We start from the raw sequence: 21,537 nt of genomic DNA on the forward strand, positions 1-21,537 counted from the left end.
AGGGCCACATCTAACTCCCTCTTAAATATAGCCAATGAACTGTGGCCTCAACTACCTTCTGTGGCAGAGAATTTCACAGATTCAACACTCTCTGTGTGAAAAATGTTTTTCTCATCTCGGTCCTAAAAGATTTTCCCCCTTATCCTTAAACTGTGACCCCTTGTTCTGGACTTCCCCAACATCGGGATAGCACTTAACAAAAATGCTTTTCGCTGTACCTCGATACACGTGACAACAAACTAAACTCAACTGACAGAGAATGACTGGAAGAGACAAAGTGAGTGGGAGGAATTGGTCAGGAGCCTTCAAAGGTTCAAAGGTTCTTTATTAGTCACATACACCAATTGGTGTCGTGAAATGCGTATTGCCATTGCAGCACATACAAAAAGAATACAAACATAACACTAATAAAGAAATGTAAACATACAAAACCCCCCCCCCCCCCCACACACAATGGTTCCCACTGTGAGGGAAGGCACAAAGTCCAGTCCCCATCCCCCTGTCCACCCATAGTCGGGCCTATATTGGCCTCCACCAAATCTTGGATGGATTTGGAATGCCTGTGCACAATGGACAGTGGTAAACACTAGTTATTGTGTCTCGAGCACTTGTCACCTGGAATTACAACATCATTGCAACTGAGATCAGGATCAATGATTGGGAGCATTGGATACCGTAATATTCTTAAGGTTATAAGGTCATAGGTGATAGGAGTAGAATTAGCCGATCGACCCAAGTCTACTCCGCCATTCAATCGTGGCTGATCTACCTCTCCCTCCTAACCCCATTCTCCTGCCTTCTCCCCATAACCTCCGACACCCGTACTAATCAAGAATCTATCTATCTCTGCCTTAAAAATATCCACTGACTTGGCCTCTACAGCCTCCTGTGGCAAAGAATTCAACAGATTCACCACCATATGCTTGCCATTCAGTTTAGTTTAGCTTGGAGATAGAGCTTGTGAACTGGCTCCTCAGCACCAAAGTTAGACACAAAACACTGGAGTAACTCAGCGGGGCAGGCAGCGTCTTTGGAGAGAAGGAATGAGCGATGGTTTGGGTCAAGACCCTTCTTCCTCTCCCGCTGAGTTACTCCAGCATGTTTGTGTCTATCTTCGGTTTAAACCAGCATCTGCAGATACTTCCCACACAACTCCTCAACTCACCGATCGCCCGTCCGGACCAGCTCTGTGTTTTCCCCCTTCCGCATCCACTCCCTACACACTCAGGCAACTTATAGTCAAACCCGCCCATATTTGCGCCCGGGGGGGTAACGCTGGCGTGAACATGCAAACTCCACACAGACAGCACACAATGTCAGGATCAAACCCGGGTCTCTGGTGCAGTGAGACCGCAGCTCTCCCAGCTGCACCACTGCACTGCACTGCACTTAGGAAGATAAAGATAGAAGAGATTTAGGGTCAATGAGGGATATTTAGGGTCACAGTTTAAGAACAAGGGGTCGGCCATTTAGGACTGAGATGAGGAAAAAAAAAATCTCCCAGAGAGTTGTGAATCTGTGGAATTCTCTGCCACAGAAGGCAGTGGAGGCCAATTCACTGGATGTTCAAAGAGAGAGTTAGATTTAGTTCTTAGGGCTAACGGAATCAAGGGATAAGGGGAGAAAGCAGGAACGGGGTACTGATTTTGGATGATCATATTGACCAAATGGCCTGCTCCAGCGCCTATTTTCTATGTAATACCAGCCCATATTGAAGCACTGAAGATGATTTAGTTGAATTCATTAGCTTGAATCTATTTGGCTGAATTAAAGAAAAATAGCAGAGCTGTAACATTAATGTGTTTTTTAAACTGTAGCAGATCAACAAAGAATGGTAAAGATATGAAGGAGAAAATTTGCACTTAAATTATGGAAAGATGCAGGAAGTATTTTTTTATCTCTCTTTAGTAAAGCTGCCAGTGTTGCAGAATAAGAGCTTTCAGTGTTGATAATGCAGGAGCAATTTCAATTATCCTAATACGTGTTGGGATGGCAACTCGATGAAGTGAATTAGTTCCTGTAATGTGCACCCGAGGAGTTCTCTGATAAAGATGTTTCCAATCCAATGAAGCAGGAGGAGTGTTGGGTCAAAGTATGGGAGGTGAAGTTGAGCAGGCAGATTATGTTAGGGAACAATGAAAGATAGAAACATAGAAATTAGGTGCAGGAGTAGGCCATTCGGCCCTTCGATCCTGCACCGCCATTCAATATGATCATGGCTGATCATCCAACTCAGTATCCCGTACCTGCCTTCTCTCCATACCCTCTGATCCCCTTAGCCACAAGGGCCACATCTAACTCCCTCTTAAATATAGCCAATGAACTGGCCTCGGCTATCCTCTGTGGCAGAGAGTTCCAGAGATTCACCACTCTCTGTGTGAAAAAAGTTCTTCTCATCTCGATTTTAAAGGATTTTCCCTTGATCCTTAAGCTGTGACCCCTTGTCCTGGAACAATGAACATGAGGTTAAGTTTAGTTTAGAGACACAGCGCGGAAAAAGGCCCTTTGACCCACTGAGTCCGCGCCGACCAGCGATCCCCATCTTCAGTCTGAAGCTGGGGTCTCGACCCGAAACGTCACCCATTCCTTCTCTCCAGAGATGCTGCCTGCCCCGCTGAGTTACTCCAGCATTTTGTGTCCACCGTCAGTGTAAACCAGCATCTGCAGTTCTTTCCTATAATAACTTTTACTTGACTATAGAAGATGCTGTCAGTGCAGTGGTACGTGAGGTTGTGGTAATATTGATAAGATGTATTGATGATATAAGGAGGTGTGGAAAAGGTTGACAATCCCCAGAGTGGAAAACTCACAGACTACAAATTGGAGTCCGCTCAGGCTTGGGGTCTTGAAGGAGACAAGAATAGAAATTCAAGAGGGTCTGACAACATTCTTTCAACCCGAAGAAGGGTTTCGGCCCGAAACGTTGCCTATTTCCTTCGCTCCATAGATGCTGCCGCACCCACTGAGTTTCTCCAGCACTTTCGATTTTCCAGCATCTGCAGTTTCTTCTTAAACGTTATTTCCACCATCACTGGATGTGGGGCTGGTGCCACCGGCTTGCAGGACAGCAAATAATACTACCCATGTTTAAGAAAGTTAAGAATACCCAAACTTCAGCAGTCATCTCATTCGGCAGTGAGGTGAGATGGGGGTGCTTTTAAACTGCATTGACATCGGCCAAATGTAACTGGTATTTGGAAAGGCACAGGCTAATAAATGGTTCTGAAGACACCCTAGAGAAACATTGGTGAGTAATTATAAGATGCTAGATGACTGATAGGAAGAACTCAGGGTGGCACAGCGGTAGAGATGGTACCTTACGACACCTGAGACCTGGGTTCGATCCTGACTGCAGGTGCTGTCTGTATGGAGTTTGTACTTTCTCCCTGTGACCGCGTGGGTTTTCTCCGGCTGCTCCAGTTTCCTTCCACTCCAGAGACGTTACAGGTTTGGCTTCTGTAAATTGTCCCTATCGTGTAGGATAGTGCAAGTGTACAGGGTACTTTCTCTGGATACTTTCAAGAGAGAGCTGGATAGGGCTCTTAAAGATAGCAGAGTCAGGGGATATGGGGAGAAGGCAGGAAGGGGGTACTGATTGGGGATGATCAGCCATGATCACATTGAATGCCGAATGGCCTACTCGTACACCTATTGTCTATTAGGCAGGAACGGGGTACTGATTGTGGATGATCAGCCATGATCACATTGAATGGCGGTGCTGGCTCAAAGGGCCAAATGGCCTACTCCTGCACCTATTGTCTATTGTCTAACTCAGCAGGGCTTACAGCATCTCTGGAGAAAAGGAATGGGTGACGTTTCGGATCAAGACCCTTCTTCCATCACCTGCCTGGTGGCTGTGAATATGTACCTGACAACGCTCCAGTGGGATTTGTCCTTTTAATTGTACGGAAGGTGGAATTAGTCACCTTCCAAGCCTGTTCCAGTTCAAGCTTGTGAAAAATGCTTTGCATTTTTCACAAGCTTAAACTAGAACCGGCTTGGAAGGTGACTAATTCCATCTTCGACACCACCAGTGAGGTGATAACAAAAGTCTATAATTTACACAATTTCTCCCTGCAGTCAGCTGCTTTTTATTATCACAAACACTCCAAAAGTTAATTTTAGGATAAATAATGAGCCTGGCAGATTTATATTTCAATGACATTTATTTAAAGAAAATTGAGGGTTGCTATATTATAGCTGTGGGATATCACATATCCCTTCATCTCACTTTGCCCCATCAATAGACAATAGACAATAGGTGCAGGAGTAGGCCATTCAGCCCTACGAGCCAGCACCGCCATTCAATGTGATCACGGCTGATCATCCCCAATCAGTACCCCGTTCCTGCCTTCTCCCCATATCCCCTGACTCCGCTATCTTTAAGAGCCCTATCTAGCTCTCTCTTGAAAGCATCCAGAGAAACATGGAAAATAGGTGCAGGAGTAGGCCATTCGGCCCTTCAAGCTTGCACCGCCATTCAATATGATCATGGCTGATCATCCAACTCAGTATCCTGTACCTGCCTTCTCTCCATACCCCCTGATCCCTCTAGCCACAAGGGCCACATCTAACTCCTGCCCTATGAGGCAGAGAATTCCACAGACTCACAACTCTCTGTGAGAAAAAGTGTTTCCTCGTCTCCGTTGTAAATGGCTTACCCCTTATTCTGAAACTGTGACCCCTGGTTCTGGACTTCCCCCAACATCAGGAACATGTTTCCTGCCTCTAGCGTGTCCAAGCCCTTAACAATCTTATATGTTTCAATGAGATCCCCTCTCAACCTTCTAAACTCCAGAGTGTACAAGCCCAGCCGCTCCACTCTCTCAGCATATGACAGTCCGACCATCCCGGGAATGTTTCTGCCAGTGAATATGTTTCTCCCTCCAATACAACCATTTCAATTTCACATTCATAAGATCATAAGTGATAGTAGAATAAGGCATTCGGCCCATCAAGTCTACTATGCCATTCAATCGTGGCTGATCTTTCTCTCCCTCCTAACCCCATTCTCCTGCCTTCTCCCCATAACATCTGACACCCGTACTAATCAAGAATCTATCTATCTCTGCCTTAAAAATATCCACTGACTTGGCCTCCTCTGTGGCAAAGAATTCCAGATTCACCACCCTGTGACTAAATACATTTCTCCATCTCCTTCCTAAAAGAACATCCATGAATTCTGAGGCTATAAACTCTAGTCCCAGACTGTCCCACTAGTAGGAACGTCTTCTCCACATCTACTCTATCCAAGCCTGTCACTATTCTGTATGCTGCAATGAGGACCATTGTGGGCTCCACCTCCCCTGGGTCATCGGGCCAGGTCTGGTTTGTTCTGTAGGTTTCCACATCCCGAGTATCTTTCTCCTCTAACTCTGTCTAAAGGAGGGTCTCGACCCGAAACATCATCTAGCATCTCCGGAGATGCTGCCTGACCCGCTGAGTTACTGCAGCTTTTTGTGTCTATCAACCGACCATGATCTTGGCTGCAAACATTAGATTTTGTGAGTACAGTGTTAGAGGAGATGCGATAAAAATGTGTTTAAAAAAGGCACATACTCGGGTCGTGTTGGTAGAAAATACCAATTCCACTGTTTAATATAAATTATTTACAAGACAGCAGCCATGCTTCACTTCCACGCCTCATCTGTTCATACATGGTCGACCATGGCATCTAAACCTCCTCAGTGTTTTGACACATTAGCACCTAGAGTCTTAAGGCTCTGCCGGCTTGGACAACATGCGGCTCACTTTGTGATGGAGACCCAGAGATGAGTTCATGTCAGAACTGTGCGATGATCCGGAGAACTCGACCCTTCCCTTATAGGATCTGTTCCGAGCTTGAAGCCGAAATATCCAGCAGCCTCCAGGCTACATATGGATTCAGCTCATCCTGATCCCTACAAAGAGCCCATACGTAAAGCATCCTCAATACTTTGTCCTGGGGGAGACACAAATAGGGGAGTTGGGACAGAGAGAAACAAATGAGTACAGGGCACACGGCTAAAACATTACAGCAGTAAGGCTCATCCAATTTGCTAATTTATTGACATTCGAGTGAAAGAAGAACATAAATGGAACCTTGTATACGATCTTAAGACGACTTCATCAATAGCGCCCTTTTAAGAGACGACTAATCTAATATTAAAGGTTGACACAGCAGTCCTAAGGCAGACATCCTATATCCTGAACTGTAAATCAAATCAACCCTCCTCTTCAATTACTGAAAAATCACAGGCTTCCAGAAAATGCTTTAAAACTACTCATAATTATTAAATATTGATAAATTACAACAAACACGTTCAAATTGAAATATTGCTGCCCTCTCAGGTGAATTCTAACTAATTTCATTCATGCCTGCAACTGTTCTTGAATGTATTTGGTTATTTTGTTTAAAATTTAACAAAAGTAAATAGCTTCCATTCTGGCAGTCAGCATTGTACACTCATCCAACTTTCCCGAACATCACATTGAAAATCAATTTTTAAATTCATTAATTTAAGCTCAACTCAAGTTGCTAAAGGTATCAAACGTTTTTGGAGATCAGCATATGTTGCTGGAGTTTAGAAGGATGAGAGGGGGCCCTCATTGAAACTTACTGAATAGTGAAAGGCCTGGATAGAGTGGATGTGGAGAGGATGCTTCCACTAGTGGGAGAGTCTAGGACTAGAGGGCATAGCCTCAGAATTAAAGGATACACCTACAGAAAGGAGATGAGGAGGAATTTATTTACTCAGAGGGTGGTGAATCTGTGTCAATGGATATTTGTAAGGCGGAGATAGACAGATTCTTGATTAGTACGGGGGTCAGGGGTTATGGGTAGAAAGCTGGAGAACGTGGTTGGGAGGGGAAGATAGATCAGCCCTGATTGAATGCAGAGTTAACTTAATGGTCCGAATGGCCTAATTCTGCATCCATAATTTAGGGATTTATGTCTAGGGACATCTGTCAAATTCTGTTATTACATTACATATAGTCATTGAGGCAGAGTGATAGAGCATGGAAACAGGCCCTGTGGCCCAACTTGCCCACACCGGCCAACATGTCCCAGCTACACTAGTCCCACCTGCCTGTGTGTTTGGCCCATATCCCTCCAAACCTGTCCTATCCATTCACTGGCGCTGTAGGTGGCTGCTATTTGTGTACATTTGCAAGCAAAGAATCTCGCTCTGCCTAGTCACATGTGGCAAAAACGTATTCCTATTCCTATCTGTCTAATTGTTTCTTATAACGTTGCGATAGTCCCTGCCTCAACTACCTCCTCTGGCATCTCGTCCCATACACCCACCACCCCTTGTGTGCAAAAACTAGCCCTCAAATTCTTATTAAATCTTTTCCCCTTCACCCTATACCTAAATACTTAAAAAAAAATAATAGCATTTCCACAATTATATCAATTTCCTTGTATAAATGTCCCTATACTATTACACCTCCAGATTCAGGGGCAGTTCTTTCCCAGCTGGTATCAGGCGACTGAATCATTCTACAACTAGAGAGCGGTCCTGAACTACTATCGACCTCATTGGAGACCGTCGTGCTATCCTTGATCGGACTTTGCTGGCTTTACCTTGCACTAAACGTTATTCCCTTATCATGTATCTGTACACTGTAAATGGCTCGTTTGTAATCATGTACTGTCCTTCCGCTGACTGGTTAGCACGCAACCAAAGCTTTTCACTGTACCTCGGTACACGTGACAATAAACTAAACTGAACTTGTTTGCCAATGTGTTGAATTCCACATGATGCAGCTCAACTAAACAATATGGTTGTAGTTTTCTCTTTTTCTGCACGGTTTCTATTTAAAAATCAAAAAATATATATTTTTGGTTATTAGCTGCAAACAAAGAAATGACAGTAAATCATGCCTGCACATACTGCTATTCATGTTCTGCAAATACGAGTTTTATTACATTCCCATCATGAATTACCCAGTCAACTTACTGACTAGAGTATTCTATTACTAGTCCACAAGCATTAGTCAACAGTCCATGGATCACACCTGTATTTTCAAAATCACATCTTGAAAGCAAAATGCATTTTAATATTATAAATGAATTACCATCGAATGTTATTAACATGAAAAAATAATGACAGACTTTCAATGAAGTTAGTTCTAAGTGGGATATGTGTAGGAAGGAACTGCTCGATCTTTGATTGGGAAAAAAAACTGTAGTAACTCAGCGGGACAGGCAGCATCTCTGGAGAGAAGGAATAGGTAACTTTTCAGGTTGGTCTGAAGAAGGGTCTTGACCCGAAATGTCATCCATTCCTTCTCTCCAGAGATGCTGCCAGTCCCGCTGAATTACTCCAGTGTTTTTTGTGTTTATCTAAGAGGGATATTTTGTTTTCAATTATTAGCAATGAAAGTCTAAAACCTCAAGCCCTGTTTATAATGTGCAATGTATTATTCTGCTGCTAATGTGAAGCTGTGTTTCTTTATAGTCCACTAGTTTAGTTCACTAAAAGGGGAATGAATATGCAGGGTGAAAATATAGCTACGGGTGTTCATGGAATGATCAGTTAAGAACTTGACGACTCCAGTATTTTATTTCCATTCAAAATGACTGGAGGACATGTACAATTAGTCTGTGTCAAGATAGAGAGTGGGGAAGCATATCTCTCACACGAACGCAAGTGGATGTAAAAAGTTCTGAACCAACATTTTTTAAAGTCACGCAGTTTGTTGCAGCTCCATAGAAACATAGAAAATAGGTACAGGAGGAGGCCATTCGGCCCTTCGAGCCAGCACCGCCATTCATTGTGATCATGGCTGATCGTCCCCTATCAATAACCCGTGCCTGCCTTCTCCCCATATCCCTTGATTCCACCAGCCCCTAGAGCTCTATCTAACTCTCTCTTAAACCCATCCAGTGGCTTGGCCGCCACTGCCCTCTGTGGCAGGGAATTCCACAAATTCACAACTCTCTGGGTGAAAATGTTTCTCACCTCAGTCTTAAATTTATTCCTTTATTCTAAAACTGTGGCCCCTGGTTCTGGACTCGCCCAACATTGGGAACATTTTTCCTGCATCTAGCTTGTCGAGTCCTTTTATAAATGAAAGATGTTCCTGTGCATTTCTGCACATTACTTCTCACTTTTGGAATAACAGTAGAAGTACTAATGGGCGTAGCGGTAGAGTTGCTGCCTTACAGCGCCGGAGACACGGGTTCGAAGACAGTGTTAATGTGCAGGGATCGCTGGCCGGCACAGGACTCAGTGGGCCGAAGGTCCTGTTTCCCCGCTGTATCTCTAAACTAAACCAAACTACTAATGACTCAAAGTGCTGGAGTAACTCAGCGAAACAGGCAGCATCTCTGGATAGAAGGGATTCCTTCTCTCCAGAGATGCTGCCTGCCCCACTGAGTTACTCCAGCATTTTGCGTCTATCTTCGGTGTAAACCAGCATCTGCCGTTCCTTCCAGCACAACTACTAATGACTCATTGGCCAGACCTCCAATGGGTCCAACCACTTCAAACCCCAACCACACAATTGAGATCAGGTTCTTTGAACAAATATGAAATTCCTTCTTGGTGCAGAATAAAATGCTAATTGGGGGCCGTAAACCTGGCACCCAAATTGATAACAGCAGGAGTGCGAAGAGGCGGCTTCCTCTGACAAATAATTAGAAATCAAGGGGAAAAATAATGGGTAAAACTAGAGAAGAAAGAAGGATAATGTTGAATAATAATTAATAATTAACGTGCCTGTAACGAGCAAGATTTTCATCGTTGCAGTTCGCATGTGGTGCAAATGACAAATAAATCTTGATCGTGGGAGACCACAGTTCATGTCAGCTTCATCTGTTTCTCAAACATCTCTTTGTGTGAGGATTCGCTCATCACTGCTGTTCCCAGTTTCCTTAGTTTATTTATAACGTGAACATCTTTCCGTCTCGGAGGCTTTCAAGGTGAAAGCGTGACTTCTGATTCTTTCCCCTTCTCTCACGTTTAAGGAACTGCCCAAGAATCTGGTGCCCAATCCGTTTTTTGTGTTACCGTCTACCCGCTGAATGTCAATTTGGCCGACTAAAGTTGAAAGGGAAGGAATCGCAACTGAGATTAATGCTCAGTCCACCTAAACCTACCTGATCTCCCGGTTGCTAAACACTTTAACTCCCCTACCATTCCCACACTGACCTTTCTGTCCTGGGCCTCCTCCACTGTCAGAGTGAGGCCCGACGCAAATCGGAGGACCAGCACCTCATAATTTGCTTCGCCACTTACACCCCAGCGGTATGAATATTGACTTCTCCAACTTCCAATAACCCTTGCTTTCCCTCTCTCTCCATCCCTCCCCCTTCCTAGTTCTCCGACCAATCTGACTGTCCCCCTGATTATCTCTGTATGTTTTGCTGTCACCTTCTTCTAGGCAGACTGAGCGTTAATCTCTGTTGCGATTCCTTCCCTTTCAACCTTCACCCTTTCCCATGTTCCACTGAGTCTGCGCCGACCAGCGATCACCACTAGCAGTATCCAACACACAAAGGACAATTTACAGGTTACACAGAAAAGCTGGAGAAACTCAGCGGGTGCAGCAGCATCTATGGAGCGAAGGAAATAGGCAACGTTTCGGGCCGAAACCCTTCTTCAGACTGATCGGGGGTGGGTGTAGGTGGGGACAAGAAAGGGAAAAGGAGGAGTAGCCAGAAGGCTGGAGGGTGGGAGGAGACAGCAGGGGAGCTGAGGAAGGGGAGGAGACAGCAAGGACTAACACAATTTACAGATGCCAATTAACCTACAAACCTGCAGGTTCTTGAAGCACCCTGAGTGAAACGCACACAGTCACAGCGAGAACGTACAAACTCCACATAGATAGCACCTGTAGTCATGATCTCTGGCATTTTAAGGCAGCAACTCTACCGCTGCGCCACTTTAGAGAAACTAGTTAATCTTTTTTTATACAAAATCAGCTGTGAACTAACTGCTGACCCTTCAGCAAAGGAAAGTTACTCACACGCGTGTCATACAACCCCATTTCACAAGATGCAACAGAGTCTCTAATGGATACTGCGCAAAGATGAAATTTGCACGACACTCGTCACTTTCATGATTTCAGAGACTAAGTATACATACCGGGTCTCCCTCCACCACCTCCCCTTTGTGGTTCTTGATCACCATGACTAACTGAGCCTGGAAGGTGATAATTAGAACAGGCCCCTGCTCCATCATTTTCCCCATTGCCAGCTGCAAGCAAAGAGAAACATGTCAGTCACAAAACAAAACACTATTAAAAACAAAGATCAGTGCGTCAGAATGGACCACTCACTCCCACAGACCTACAAATCATCAACACATCAACAGCAAGGAAGGACCCCTGACAGTTCAATTCAATCATCAGTTTGCAGAGGTTAGTTGGAATGGCTGCTGCAGTGACAGTGCCCTTCATAATGTTTGGGACAAAGACCCATCATATATTTATTTACCTCGGCACTCCACAATTTGAGATTTGTAATAGAAAAAAATCCTTGACCCAAACATTATGGAGGGCACTGGATGTAGCAGGAAACACATTTTCACTGTGGTGACACCAGTACAGAGTAAATCAATCAGTGCACCGAATGAGGTTCTTCTTCAGTGATTATAAAGCATAACGCTGTGTGCTGCACACTGTACAGAGCAGGATGTACTCTTTACAATGCGATTCCAATATCATTTCTCTAATTTATTGCTGTCTCAACCGACTGCAATGAGACATTTAGCCACATCACCCAGAAGTTTCAGATGGAATTCCAAATCTGTGTCGAGTTAGCAGACTTCTATTTTATCAGGGAGTACCTCAATTAGCATGTGGATTGGGGAAAAACAAGGAGAATAAATCTGTAAGAGTCTCCACACGCCACTATGCAAAGGTACCCGCTGATAACTGCATTGAGCTGTCATTAATCAATAATGTTTTATTTTTAATGTTTAATGTTTTATGTGTCATTCCTAACTGTCAATGTATGTCATGTTGTCACTTGCGGGCGGAGCACCAAGGCAAAGTCCTTGTATGTGAATACTTGGCCAATAAACTTATTCACTCATTCAATAATGGGAGGATTTCTTGATTAGTACAGGTGTCAGGGGTTATGGGGAGAAGGCAGGAGAACAGGGTTGAGAGGGAAAGATAGAACAGTTATGATTAAATGGCGGAGTAGACTTGATGGGCCGAATGGCCTAATTCTGCTGCTATAATTTGTGAACATGATTTGGCCTTTGAAGGAGTCACTGGCTGCTGATGTTCATTGTCTACAGGTTGCACTTGTTAAGAGAGCAGTGACACTTTGTGGAACTAGTTTCCAAGCAGCATCGAGTGGAAAATTAGTGAAATAAAATCTAAATATCTAATGAATCCAGATTGCAGAATGGAACGCTGCTGGGGATAAGACTTGGAGTGGGCATCCTGGAGATAATTTCAAGAAGGTTAAAAATAAAACGTGTCATTAGATGTCTTCAAGTACCTTGCATTTAAATCCACATCTTGTGGTTCCTCTCCATCCAACCAGTTGCCTGCCACCCCCCATCCTCATCTCTTTAAACTACATTTTCCCATCTCCTAACACTATTTTTTTCCCTGTTTCTTATATTGTTTACAGAGTACTATGTTTACATATTCTGTTGTGCTGCTGCAAGTAAGAATTGAATTCTTCAGTCTGGGACAGGTGGCAATGTGTGACAACTCATGGAAGATTGAGGGGGGATCTTATAGAAACTTACAAAATTCTTAAGGGGTTGAACAGGCTAGATGCAGGAAGATGTTGGGGAAGTCCAGAACAAGGGGTCACAGTTTAAGGATAAGGGGGAAGTCTTTTAGGACCGAGATGAGAAAAACATTTTTCACACAGAGAGTGGTGAATCTCTGGAATTCTCTGCCACAGAAGGTAGTCGAGGCCAGTTCATTGGCTATATTTAAGAGGGAGTTAGATGTGGCCCTTGTGGCTAAAGGGATCAGGGGGTATGGAGAGAAGACAGGTACAGGATACTGAGTTGGATGATCAGCCATGATCATATTGAATGGCGGTGCAGGCTCGAAGGGCCAAATGGCCTCCTCCTGCACCTATTTTCTATGTTTCTATAACTCCTGGAACCCACTGTGGAAAGCTGTAATCTATTCTTTATCACAGTGATGAATGGACCTTTTGTATTACTCATGTAAGGCAGTATCATTATCTTTAATTGCAAATGTATTGTTAATGATTTGTTTGCCTTTTGTCAATTTAAACTCGGAATACTACGTTTATTCAGTACTGTACAGCAAAACGATCCACCCATTTCAATTCTAACTTTGTTTTTTTAGTCCAAGTCTGAGTAGATGAATCTTTATGAGTTCTGACTATATATTGCTCTAGACCAAGGGCTCCCAACCTGGGGTAAATTTAAGGTCCACAAAAATGCTGGAGAAACTCAGCGGGTGCAGCAGCATCTAGGGGAGCGAAGGAAATAGGCAACGTTTCGGGCCGAAACTCTTCTTCAGAATTTACCCCCAGGAGTAATCCCGTTCTCAATGACCTGTAGACAATAAATATACCCCCAGGAGGTACATTTCACCTACCTAGGGGGTAAATTTGTTGATTCTGGATTTGTACGTATGTTTTTCTCATTGACTGACTGTGTTTGGTTCTGGTATACCGGTATCTGTCCATCATTAGTTGTTCATAAATAGGTGAAATAGCATTGTTATGTGCTGTTAAAGTTGCCTGGGGTAAACGGGACAGGAAAGGTTGGGAACCTCTGGTTTAGCCCATGTTATGTATGAGAAGGAAGTTGAACCTAATTGAACGCAAGCAGTAATCCGAGGAGAAAATTTGAAAAATACAATAACAGAGACGTTTCAGATGGATGCATTTCAACAGAAAACTATTTAAAGTAGTAATCTATCATTTCTCAGATACCGATGCAGCAGTGCATTTTCAGAACACTCTGCCCATTTCAGATGTTTACATTTTTCTTTGTGGACAAAATTCATTTCTCTTGACCATATCATTCTCATAAATATGGGTTCAGTATTCATGCTGTTTTGTCAGCCCATTCTTATTAATATTAAGTGCATGACATGCAGGGAATACCTCAGCAGGTTTACTAAAGGTCATATTATCGCCAGTCGTAATATTCAGCCACTTCAGACAACCCGCTCAAAGCTCACAATAACCCACAAAATGATAAAGCAACGATTTACTGAAATTTGGCTGCAAACCATTTTAGAATATTAGATCAGAGCGCCTTAATCGGCGGGAGATGTCATAGCAGGCTCATTATCACCGATGAATGCTGTGATCATGTTTATTATTGTCGTTTATTTGGTGACTTGGATGCAAAGAATGTTTGGAACGTGACTGTCAAATAAACTGCTGAGCGCTGGAAACTCTTTCATCACAGCTGGATATTTGCCAATGTATCCTTTCTGCTCAATAAGCCATATTTACGAAGAACAAAAGTAAAGAACAAGCTCCTGCTTATTTGTTTAAGAAAGAACTGCAGATGCTGGAAAAATCGAAGGTAGACAAAAAAGCTGGAGAAACTCAGCGGGTGAAGCAGCATCTATGGAGCGAAGGAATAGGCGACGTTTCGGGTCGAGATCCTTCTTCAGACTGTCTGGGGGGGTCGGGGGGTAAAGAAAGGAACAGGCGGAGACAGTGGGCTGTAGGAGAGCTGGGAAGGGGAGGGGAAGGAGGGAGAAAGCAAGGACTACCTGAAATTGGAGAAGTTAATGTTCATACCGCCGTATGAACATTGACTTCATTCTCATAGCATCCTCCTCAGTTCACACTGCCACCCAGATTTGTGTCATCTGCAAATTTGCTAGTGTTACTTTGAATCCCTTCATCTAAATCATTGATGTATATTGTAAATAGCTGCGGTCCCAGCACCGAGCCTTGCGGTACCCCACTAGTCACTGCCTGCCATTCTGAATGGGACCCGTTAATCCCTACTCTTTGAACCAATTTTCTATCCATGTCAGCACTCTACCCCCAATACCATGTCAGGATCGCACCCGGGTCTCTGGCGCTGTGAGGCAGCAACTCTACTGCTACACCACTGAAATGTAATGTTTCAGCGTATAGGAGGAACTTGCATTTATGGAGGACTCTGGTGTAACAATATGCCCCAAAGAGTTTCATAAATGTCAAATTAAATAATATTTGGCACTGAGCTGTATCGCTTCTTGAGAGTGGGGAGATTGAGAAGTTTAAAAGGAAGGCAACTTCAAAGCTCAAAGGCAGGCGAGATGAACGCACTCATGTTAGCGCGAAGGAATATGAAGACTTAGAAGAACATTGAATTCCTGGACAGTTGTAAGCCTGGAAAAGGTTGCATGAAAAGTGGCCGGCACAGACGGTGGCCGAACGCAAGACCCGGCGGACCGTGGCTGCAGGGGGGAGGGGGGTGGGGGGTGGGGACTGAGTGGATCACGGCCTGCAGGGGGAGCCACCGAGCTGTCGCCGTTCATCCCCCGAAGACCAGAGAGCAGGAGGAAGAGGCCGGTTGGAGAGGAGAGGGAACCAAGTTCTGGTCTACACCTTCCTTGAGGTCAGTTGCAGGAGACACTCCCGGGTAACAAAGGAGGACGGGCGAGGAGAGGGACGTTGTTTGCTGGTCAACACAAGGAGGGCGACGGCTGGTGGCCCACAGCGGTCTGGGGCTCGGCTGGATCGGGCACCGCTCATAACAACTCTTGGAAAATGGTTCCAAAGCATGGCACCTCTTGCATGCGGGCTCAGTACACTATCTCTGTAGAATTGCTAATCTGGGACAGTCTAGTGATACTCTGCTGGACTGTTTGAAAGAAAATAATTTCACTGTGCATTTGCACTTTGCACAGGTGACAATATAGCACCATTGAGTGGTATATTATTACTCTAAATGCATGAATGCTAAATGCATTTCGTTGTCTCTGTACTGTACACTGACAATGACAATTAAAATTGAATCTGAATCTGAATCTGAATTACTCTACAAAAGATATTACTCTGAACCACCGACTAGTATTCGGCACACAGTGCTGCAGGATATCATTGCCTTTGAAAGAGGAAGCTGACATAACTTGGATTGTCAGCAATTTGTACTCTGATTGAAGAATGAAATACTTATGTTTAATTAATAGAGAAGAATTTGAGGATAAATAATTCCAGAATGTGTCAGATTTAGTGAGCTAACATTGTTTATGGTGGGTGAAAGCGGTAGAAGGAGAGAAGGAGAGGGAAACTATTTTCAGCCAGGGAAAACAATAACCTGAACAAAATAAAGACAACAGAGTCAAAGGACAATTATACGCTGAGTAAACTTCTGATTGATCGCGCACAGTAAGCCAGGGTTTAACAAAGGCACTGGGAAAACTGCAATTACTTTAAAATAGCTAATTAACAATGAGCTTATAAATACACATAATGCTCACAGCTCCCTACTTCAATGTGGTTACTAAATAAAAATCAAAACACTAAAAATACTGAAGATTTGAAACCAAAAAGGCTCCACATGCTGAGCAGGTTTATGTACAAGTGTAAATTATTATCTGCATAAATCTAGGTCAGTGATTCTCGAAGACCCTCCCTTCAATGCTGAAGAACCAACTTCTGAATTTCTGCAGATGGGACTTTACCAGTTGAGTGCCCTTTGGCCTTAACGTTTTCTTTTTTAATTTATTTTTACTTGGCTTCATTTTGGGAACCGACTTCTAGTTAATTACTTTAGCTTATCGTCACATGTGCCGAGGCACAGTGAAAAGCTTTTTGTTGCGCGCTAACCATTCAGTAGAAAGACTGTACAGGATTACAATCGAGCCATTCACAGTGTGCAAATACATGGTAGAGGGAAAAACGTTTAGTGCAAGATTATTCCAATTAAACATAGTCCAAGGGTCTCCAATTAAGTAGATAGCAGCTCTGGACTGCTCTCCAGCTGTTGACAGGATGGTTCAGTTGCCTGATGACAGCTGGGAAGAAACTGTTCCTGAATCTGGAGGTGTGCGTTTTCACACTTCTGTACCTCTTGCCTGATGGAAGAGGGGAGGAGGGAGTGGCCAGAGTGAGACTGGTCCTTGATTTTGCTGGTGGCCTTGCCGAGGAGGCGTAAAGGTGGAGTCAATGGAAGGGGATTCTAATGTGGCAGACGGGGGTTGGGTGCTGGAGGGGCTATATTGCAGTGAATGGTGTACTGCAGAAACCACCACCTCTTACTTTTGTTTAAGAAGGAACTGCAGATGCTGGAAAATCGAAGGTAGACAAAAATGCTGGAGAAACTCAGCGGGTGAGGCAGCATCTATGGAGCGAAGGAAATAGGCGACGTTTCGGGTCGAGGCCCTTCTTCAGTGGTGTGGGGGGGGGGGGGGGGGGTGGCTGGAAGAAGAAAAGAGGCGGAGACAGTGGGCTGTGGGAGAGCAGGGAAGGGGAGGGGAAAGAGGGAGAAAGCAAGGACTCCCACAGCTCTCCCACAGCCCAGTTTCCGCCTCTTCCTTTCTCCTTCCCGCCCCCCCCACCACAACTTCAGTCTGAAGAAGGGTCTCAACCCGAAACGTCACCTATTTCCTTCGCTCCACAGATGCTGCCTCACCCGCTGAGTTTCTCCAGCATTTTTGTCTACCCCTTTCTTTTGGATCGCCATAAGTGCTTGACACTGCCTTCAAGGTTGAATCTTGATGGATAAATTCCTTTAAGGCTTCCTCCCAAAGCACTTTTAAAGCAAAGCATTAATTCTAAGCACCTAGGGAGATTGGCCATTAAGAAGATTAAAAGAGAAATGTGACCGCTAAACTGAATAAAAGTCACCTCAGAAAATAAATCAGGGATCTTAATTTTGTCAATCACATCTGCCGCTCTGTAGCAAAATAATCAACTTATCTTCCTCGGAGGAGATGGTGTAAGAATAACATTGATGTTCGTCTTCTGCAGCCCATTTTATAAATAAAATGACTTCCCGTAGAAGAGAAGCAGAGGCTCAGTTTAGTTTATTGTCACGTGTACCGAGGGTCAGTGAAAAGCTTTTGTTGCGCGCTAACCAGTCAACAGAAAGACAAAACATGATTACAATCAATCCACTTACAGTGTAAAGATACATGATAAGGGAATAACGTTTAGTGCGGGGTAAAGCCAGCAAAGTCCGGTCAAGGATAGTCCGAAGTAGATAGTAGTTCAAGTCAAGTCAAGTTTATTCGTCACGTACACATACGAGATGTGCAGTGAAATGAAAAGTGGCAATGCTTGCTGATTGTGCAAAATAACTACAAAACAGAATGGAACAGAATCACATATTCACATATTACATATTTGTGGGAGGAAAACCCCCCATAGCAATTTTAAAAAGACACCACAAAACAGTAAATAGGTACAGTAAAGTTAGTCCCTGGTGAGATAGGAGTTTACAGTCCTCTGGGAAGAAACTCCTTCTCATCCTCTCCGTTTTCACAGCATGAGTTCAGCTCTGCTCTCTGGTTGTGGTAGGATGGTTCAGTTGCCTGCTAACAGCTGGGAAGAAACTGGCCCTGAATCTGGAGGTGTGCGTATTCACACTTCTGTACCTTTTGACTGATGGGAGAGGGGAGAAGAGGGAGTGGCCAGGGTGCGACTGGTCCTTGATTATGCTGCTGGCCTTGCCAAGGTTGTTAGTGAAAGATAGAGAAAGCAAAAAAGTTGTCGTAGTCATGTGGGGAGGATTAGGGGGTGAGGGGGGGGGGGGGGGAGGGGAAAGAAATCCACTGTGACACCCCCCCAACATACCCAGCAGAGAGTTTGTGAGCTTCCATGTCAGACAGGGGAGGATTCCCATTTTTTTGCCCTTGAGAGAGATGGGAGCTGGGAGTCTCCATAGGGCAAGCGGCAAGTTTGATTTAATAAATAGGAACTTGTAGAAACTTACAAAATTCTTAAGGGGTTGGACAGGCTAGATGCAGGAAGATTATTCCCGATGTGGGGGAAATCCAGAACAAGGGGTCACAGTTTAAGGATAAGGGGGAAATCTTTTAGGACCGAGATGAGAAAATCATTTTTTACACAGAGAGTGGTGAATCTCTGGAACTCTCTGCCACAGAAAGTAGTTGAGGCCACATTGAGGCTATATTTAAGAGGGAGTTAGATGTGGCCCTTGTGACTAAAGGGATCAGGGGGTATGGAGAGAAGGCAGGTAAAGGATACTGAGTTGGATGATCAGCCATGATCTTATCGAATGACGGTGCTGGCTCGAAGGGCCGAATGGCCTCTACTCCTGCACCTATTTTCTATGTTTCTATGAACCTGCCTTTGATAATGTGGGGCCTGTCCCGCTTACGCGATTTTTTCGGCTACTGCCGGCCCCCGGCATAATCGCAGCAGGTCACCGAACATTTCCAGCATGTTGAAAATCCAGAGGCGACCAGGAAAAGGTACGACTCTTTGGCCGACTACTCATGACCATACAGGCGTCACGTGTCGACATGTCGTTCCTTTTTCTGGTCGCCGCTGGATTTTCAACATGGATTTTCAACATCGAGTAAGTGGGACAGGCCCTTGAGAATTCTGTCCATCCATTATATTAAACGCAGGAAGTAGTCAATCAAAAAAACTGTTCCACACAAAAATAAAATAGGGATGCAGTCACCAATCAATCAACAAATGATGTTAAAGTAGGCAGCATATATAAAGAGCTGTCACTAACACAGACATGATGGGCTGAATAACATCCTTTTCATAAATTTGAGTCCTTGTTCAGTAAGAGCAAAATCCTTTTTTTTTCCCGTCTTAAGATAGACACAAAATGCTGCAGTAACTCAGCATGTAAGGCAGCATCTCCATTTTCTCCAGAGATGCTGCCTGACCTGCTGAGTTACTCCAGCATTCTCTGCCTATCTTTGGTGTAAACCAGCATCTGCAGTTGCTTTTTATTGCCTTTTTTTGTTGCTAACTATAATGCAGTTTAATTCATACATCTAATTATTTTTCAATTATTTTTCGTTCACGCCATTCTTCTAAATTCCTTGCGTAGGGAAGATCTGCAGATGGTGGTTTAAGTCAAAGACAGACACAAAATGCTGGAGCAACTCAGCGGGACAGGCAGCATCTCCGGAGAGAAGGAATGGGTGATGTTTCGGGTCGAGGCCCTTCTTCAGACTGCCGGTCCCATTGAGTTACTCCAGCATTTTGTGTCTATCTTCTAAATTCCTTGTTTATTTTACTATTAACATCCTCTAATTCCACATTTCTGCAAACAATGCCCTTTCTTATTCATAACTTTTTCACATAGTATTGCTGGTTAGTCTAAAGTCCTGTCTATTCTGCCCTTATAAATTGTACTGCTTTACGAGTCTAAAGGTTAGGCAATAATGTTTTTCAAGACACAATGTACTCTGGAGAAACAGCCTCTGGTTTAATCTTTTAAGCACTATGTTAGAAATATTGAGTTAAAACACTGGAAGAAATAAATATCCAAAACCACTTGCTGGTCATATATTTACAAGACAACTAGCATGTACAATAAAGCAATATCATTCTCTTGCTCCCACTCTAATTGCAATTGAGACCCTGTTAATCAACTCTGTGTACATAAGGGAGGTACAAGAGACTGTAGTATAGATCATGGAGACTGAACCAGCAAACAATCTGATGGAATCAAGATAGACACAAAAAGTTGGAATAACTATTCAGACTGGAGAAGGGTCTCGACCCAAAACGTCACCCATTCCTTCTCTCCAGAGATGCAGGCTGTCCCGCTGAGTTACTCCAGCTTTTTGTGTCTACCTTCAGTTTAAACCGGCATCTGCAGTTCCTTCCTACACAGTCTGATGGATTGTTTGTGCTCCTTCCAGATGAAGGGTCCCGACCTCTAACGTCGCCTGTTCATTTCCCACCGCACGCTGACTGACCAGATTTTAAAAATTCAGGTTTACACATCATCATTGCTTTACAAACCGCGCCTTATATTCTGCTTTGGCAGTTTGCAAACTGAGGCCGTGAACATTGAATCCTCCAATTTTAGATAATTAATCCCCCACCCCGTCGCCCCCCTCTCTTCCCCATGCCCCACCCAGACGTGCACCCATTTCTCCCTTTCCCCTTCCCTCCATCTCCTTCAAAGTATTCCCTCCTCTGGCTTCACATTCCACGTCGCTTCGATCCTTATCTCACACTCGTTGTCTTTTCATCTCTGGCCATTGTCCAACCATCCACCAATCAAATCTCTCCCCTCCCCTGTTTCCAGTCAGAAGAAGGGTCTCGACCCGAAACGTCACCCATTCCTTTTCTGCGGAGATACTGCCTGAGCCGCTGAGTTACTCCAGCGTTTTGTGTCTATCTTCCACCTGTCACTTGCCAGCCTTTGTCCCACCCCCACCTCTCTTCCAGCTTTCTGTCCCCACTATAACAGGTCTGAAGAAGACTCCTAGCCCACAACATCGTCTGTCCGTGTTCTCCAGAGATGCTGCCGGACCCGATGAGTTACTCCAGCACTCGGTATCTTTTTTTTGTAAGTCTGCATCTGCAGTTCCTTGTGTCTATCATTACTTTACAGGGACTGTCCCGCTTGGGCGTCATGTGCGCGTCATTTACGCGGCATCATTTACGCGTCACAATGCACGACATTACGCGCGCATGAT

The 21,537-nt window shown here is 44.2% G+C and overlaps 1 protein-coding gene across 1 annotated transcript in view; it reads right to left on the minus strand.

Annotated features, from left to right (window-relative positions):
• Window positions 1-5,567: 5,567 nt before the first annotated feature.
• Window positions 5,568-21,537, minus strand: part of timm44 (translocase of inner mitochondrial membrane 44 homolog (yeast)) — a 68,267-nt gene continuing 52,297 nt past the window's right edge. Inside the window, exons 12-13 of the mRNA XM_055658367.1 lie at window positions 11,076-11,186; window positions 5,568-5,941 (exon numbers count right to left, since the gene is read on the minus strand). Of these exons, the coding sequence (XP_055514342.1) occupies window positions 5,822-5,941; window positions 11,076-11,186 (231 nt within the window). The 3' untranslated portion in view covers window positions 5,568-5,821. The remainder of the gene's footprint in view (window positions 5,942-11,075; window positions 11,187-21,537) is intronic.

This window comes from Leucoraja erinacea, chromosome 29 (assembly GCF_028641065.1).
Source record: "Leucoraja erinacea ecotype New England chromosome 29, Leri_hhj_1, whole genome shotgun sequence".
Classification (NCBI taxonomy): domain Eukaryota; kingdom Metazoa; phylum Chordata; class Chondrichthyes; order Rajiformes; family Rajidae; genus Leucoraja; species Leucoraja erinaceus.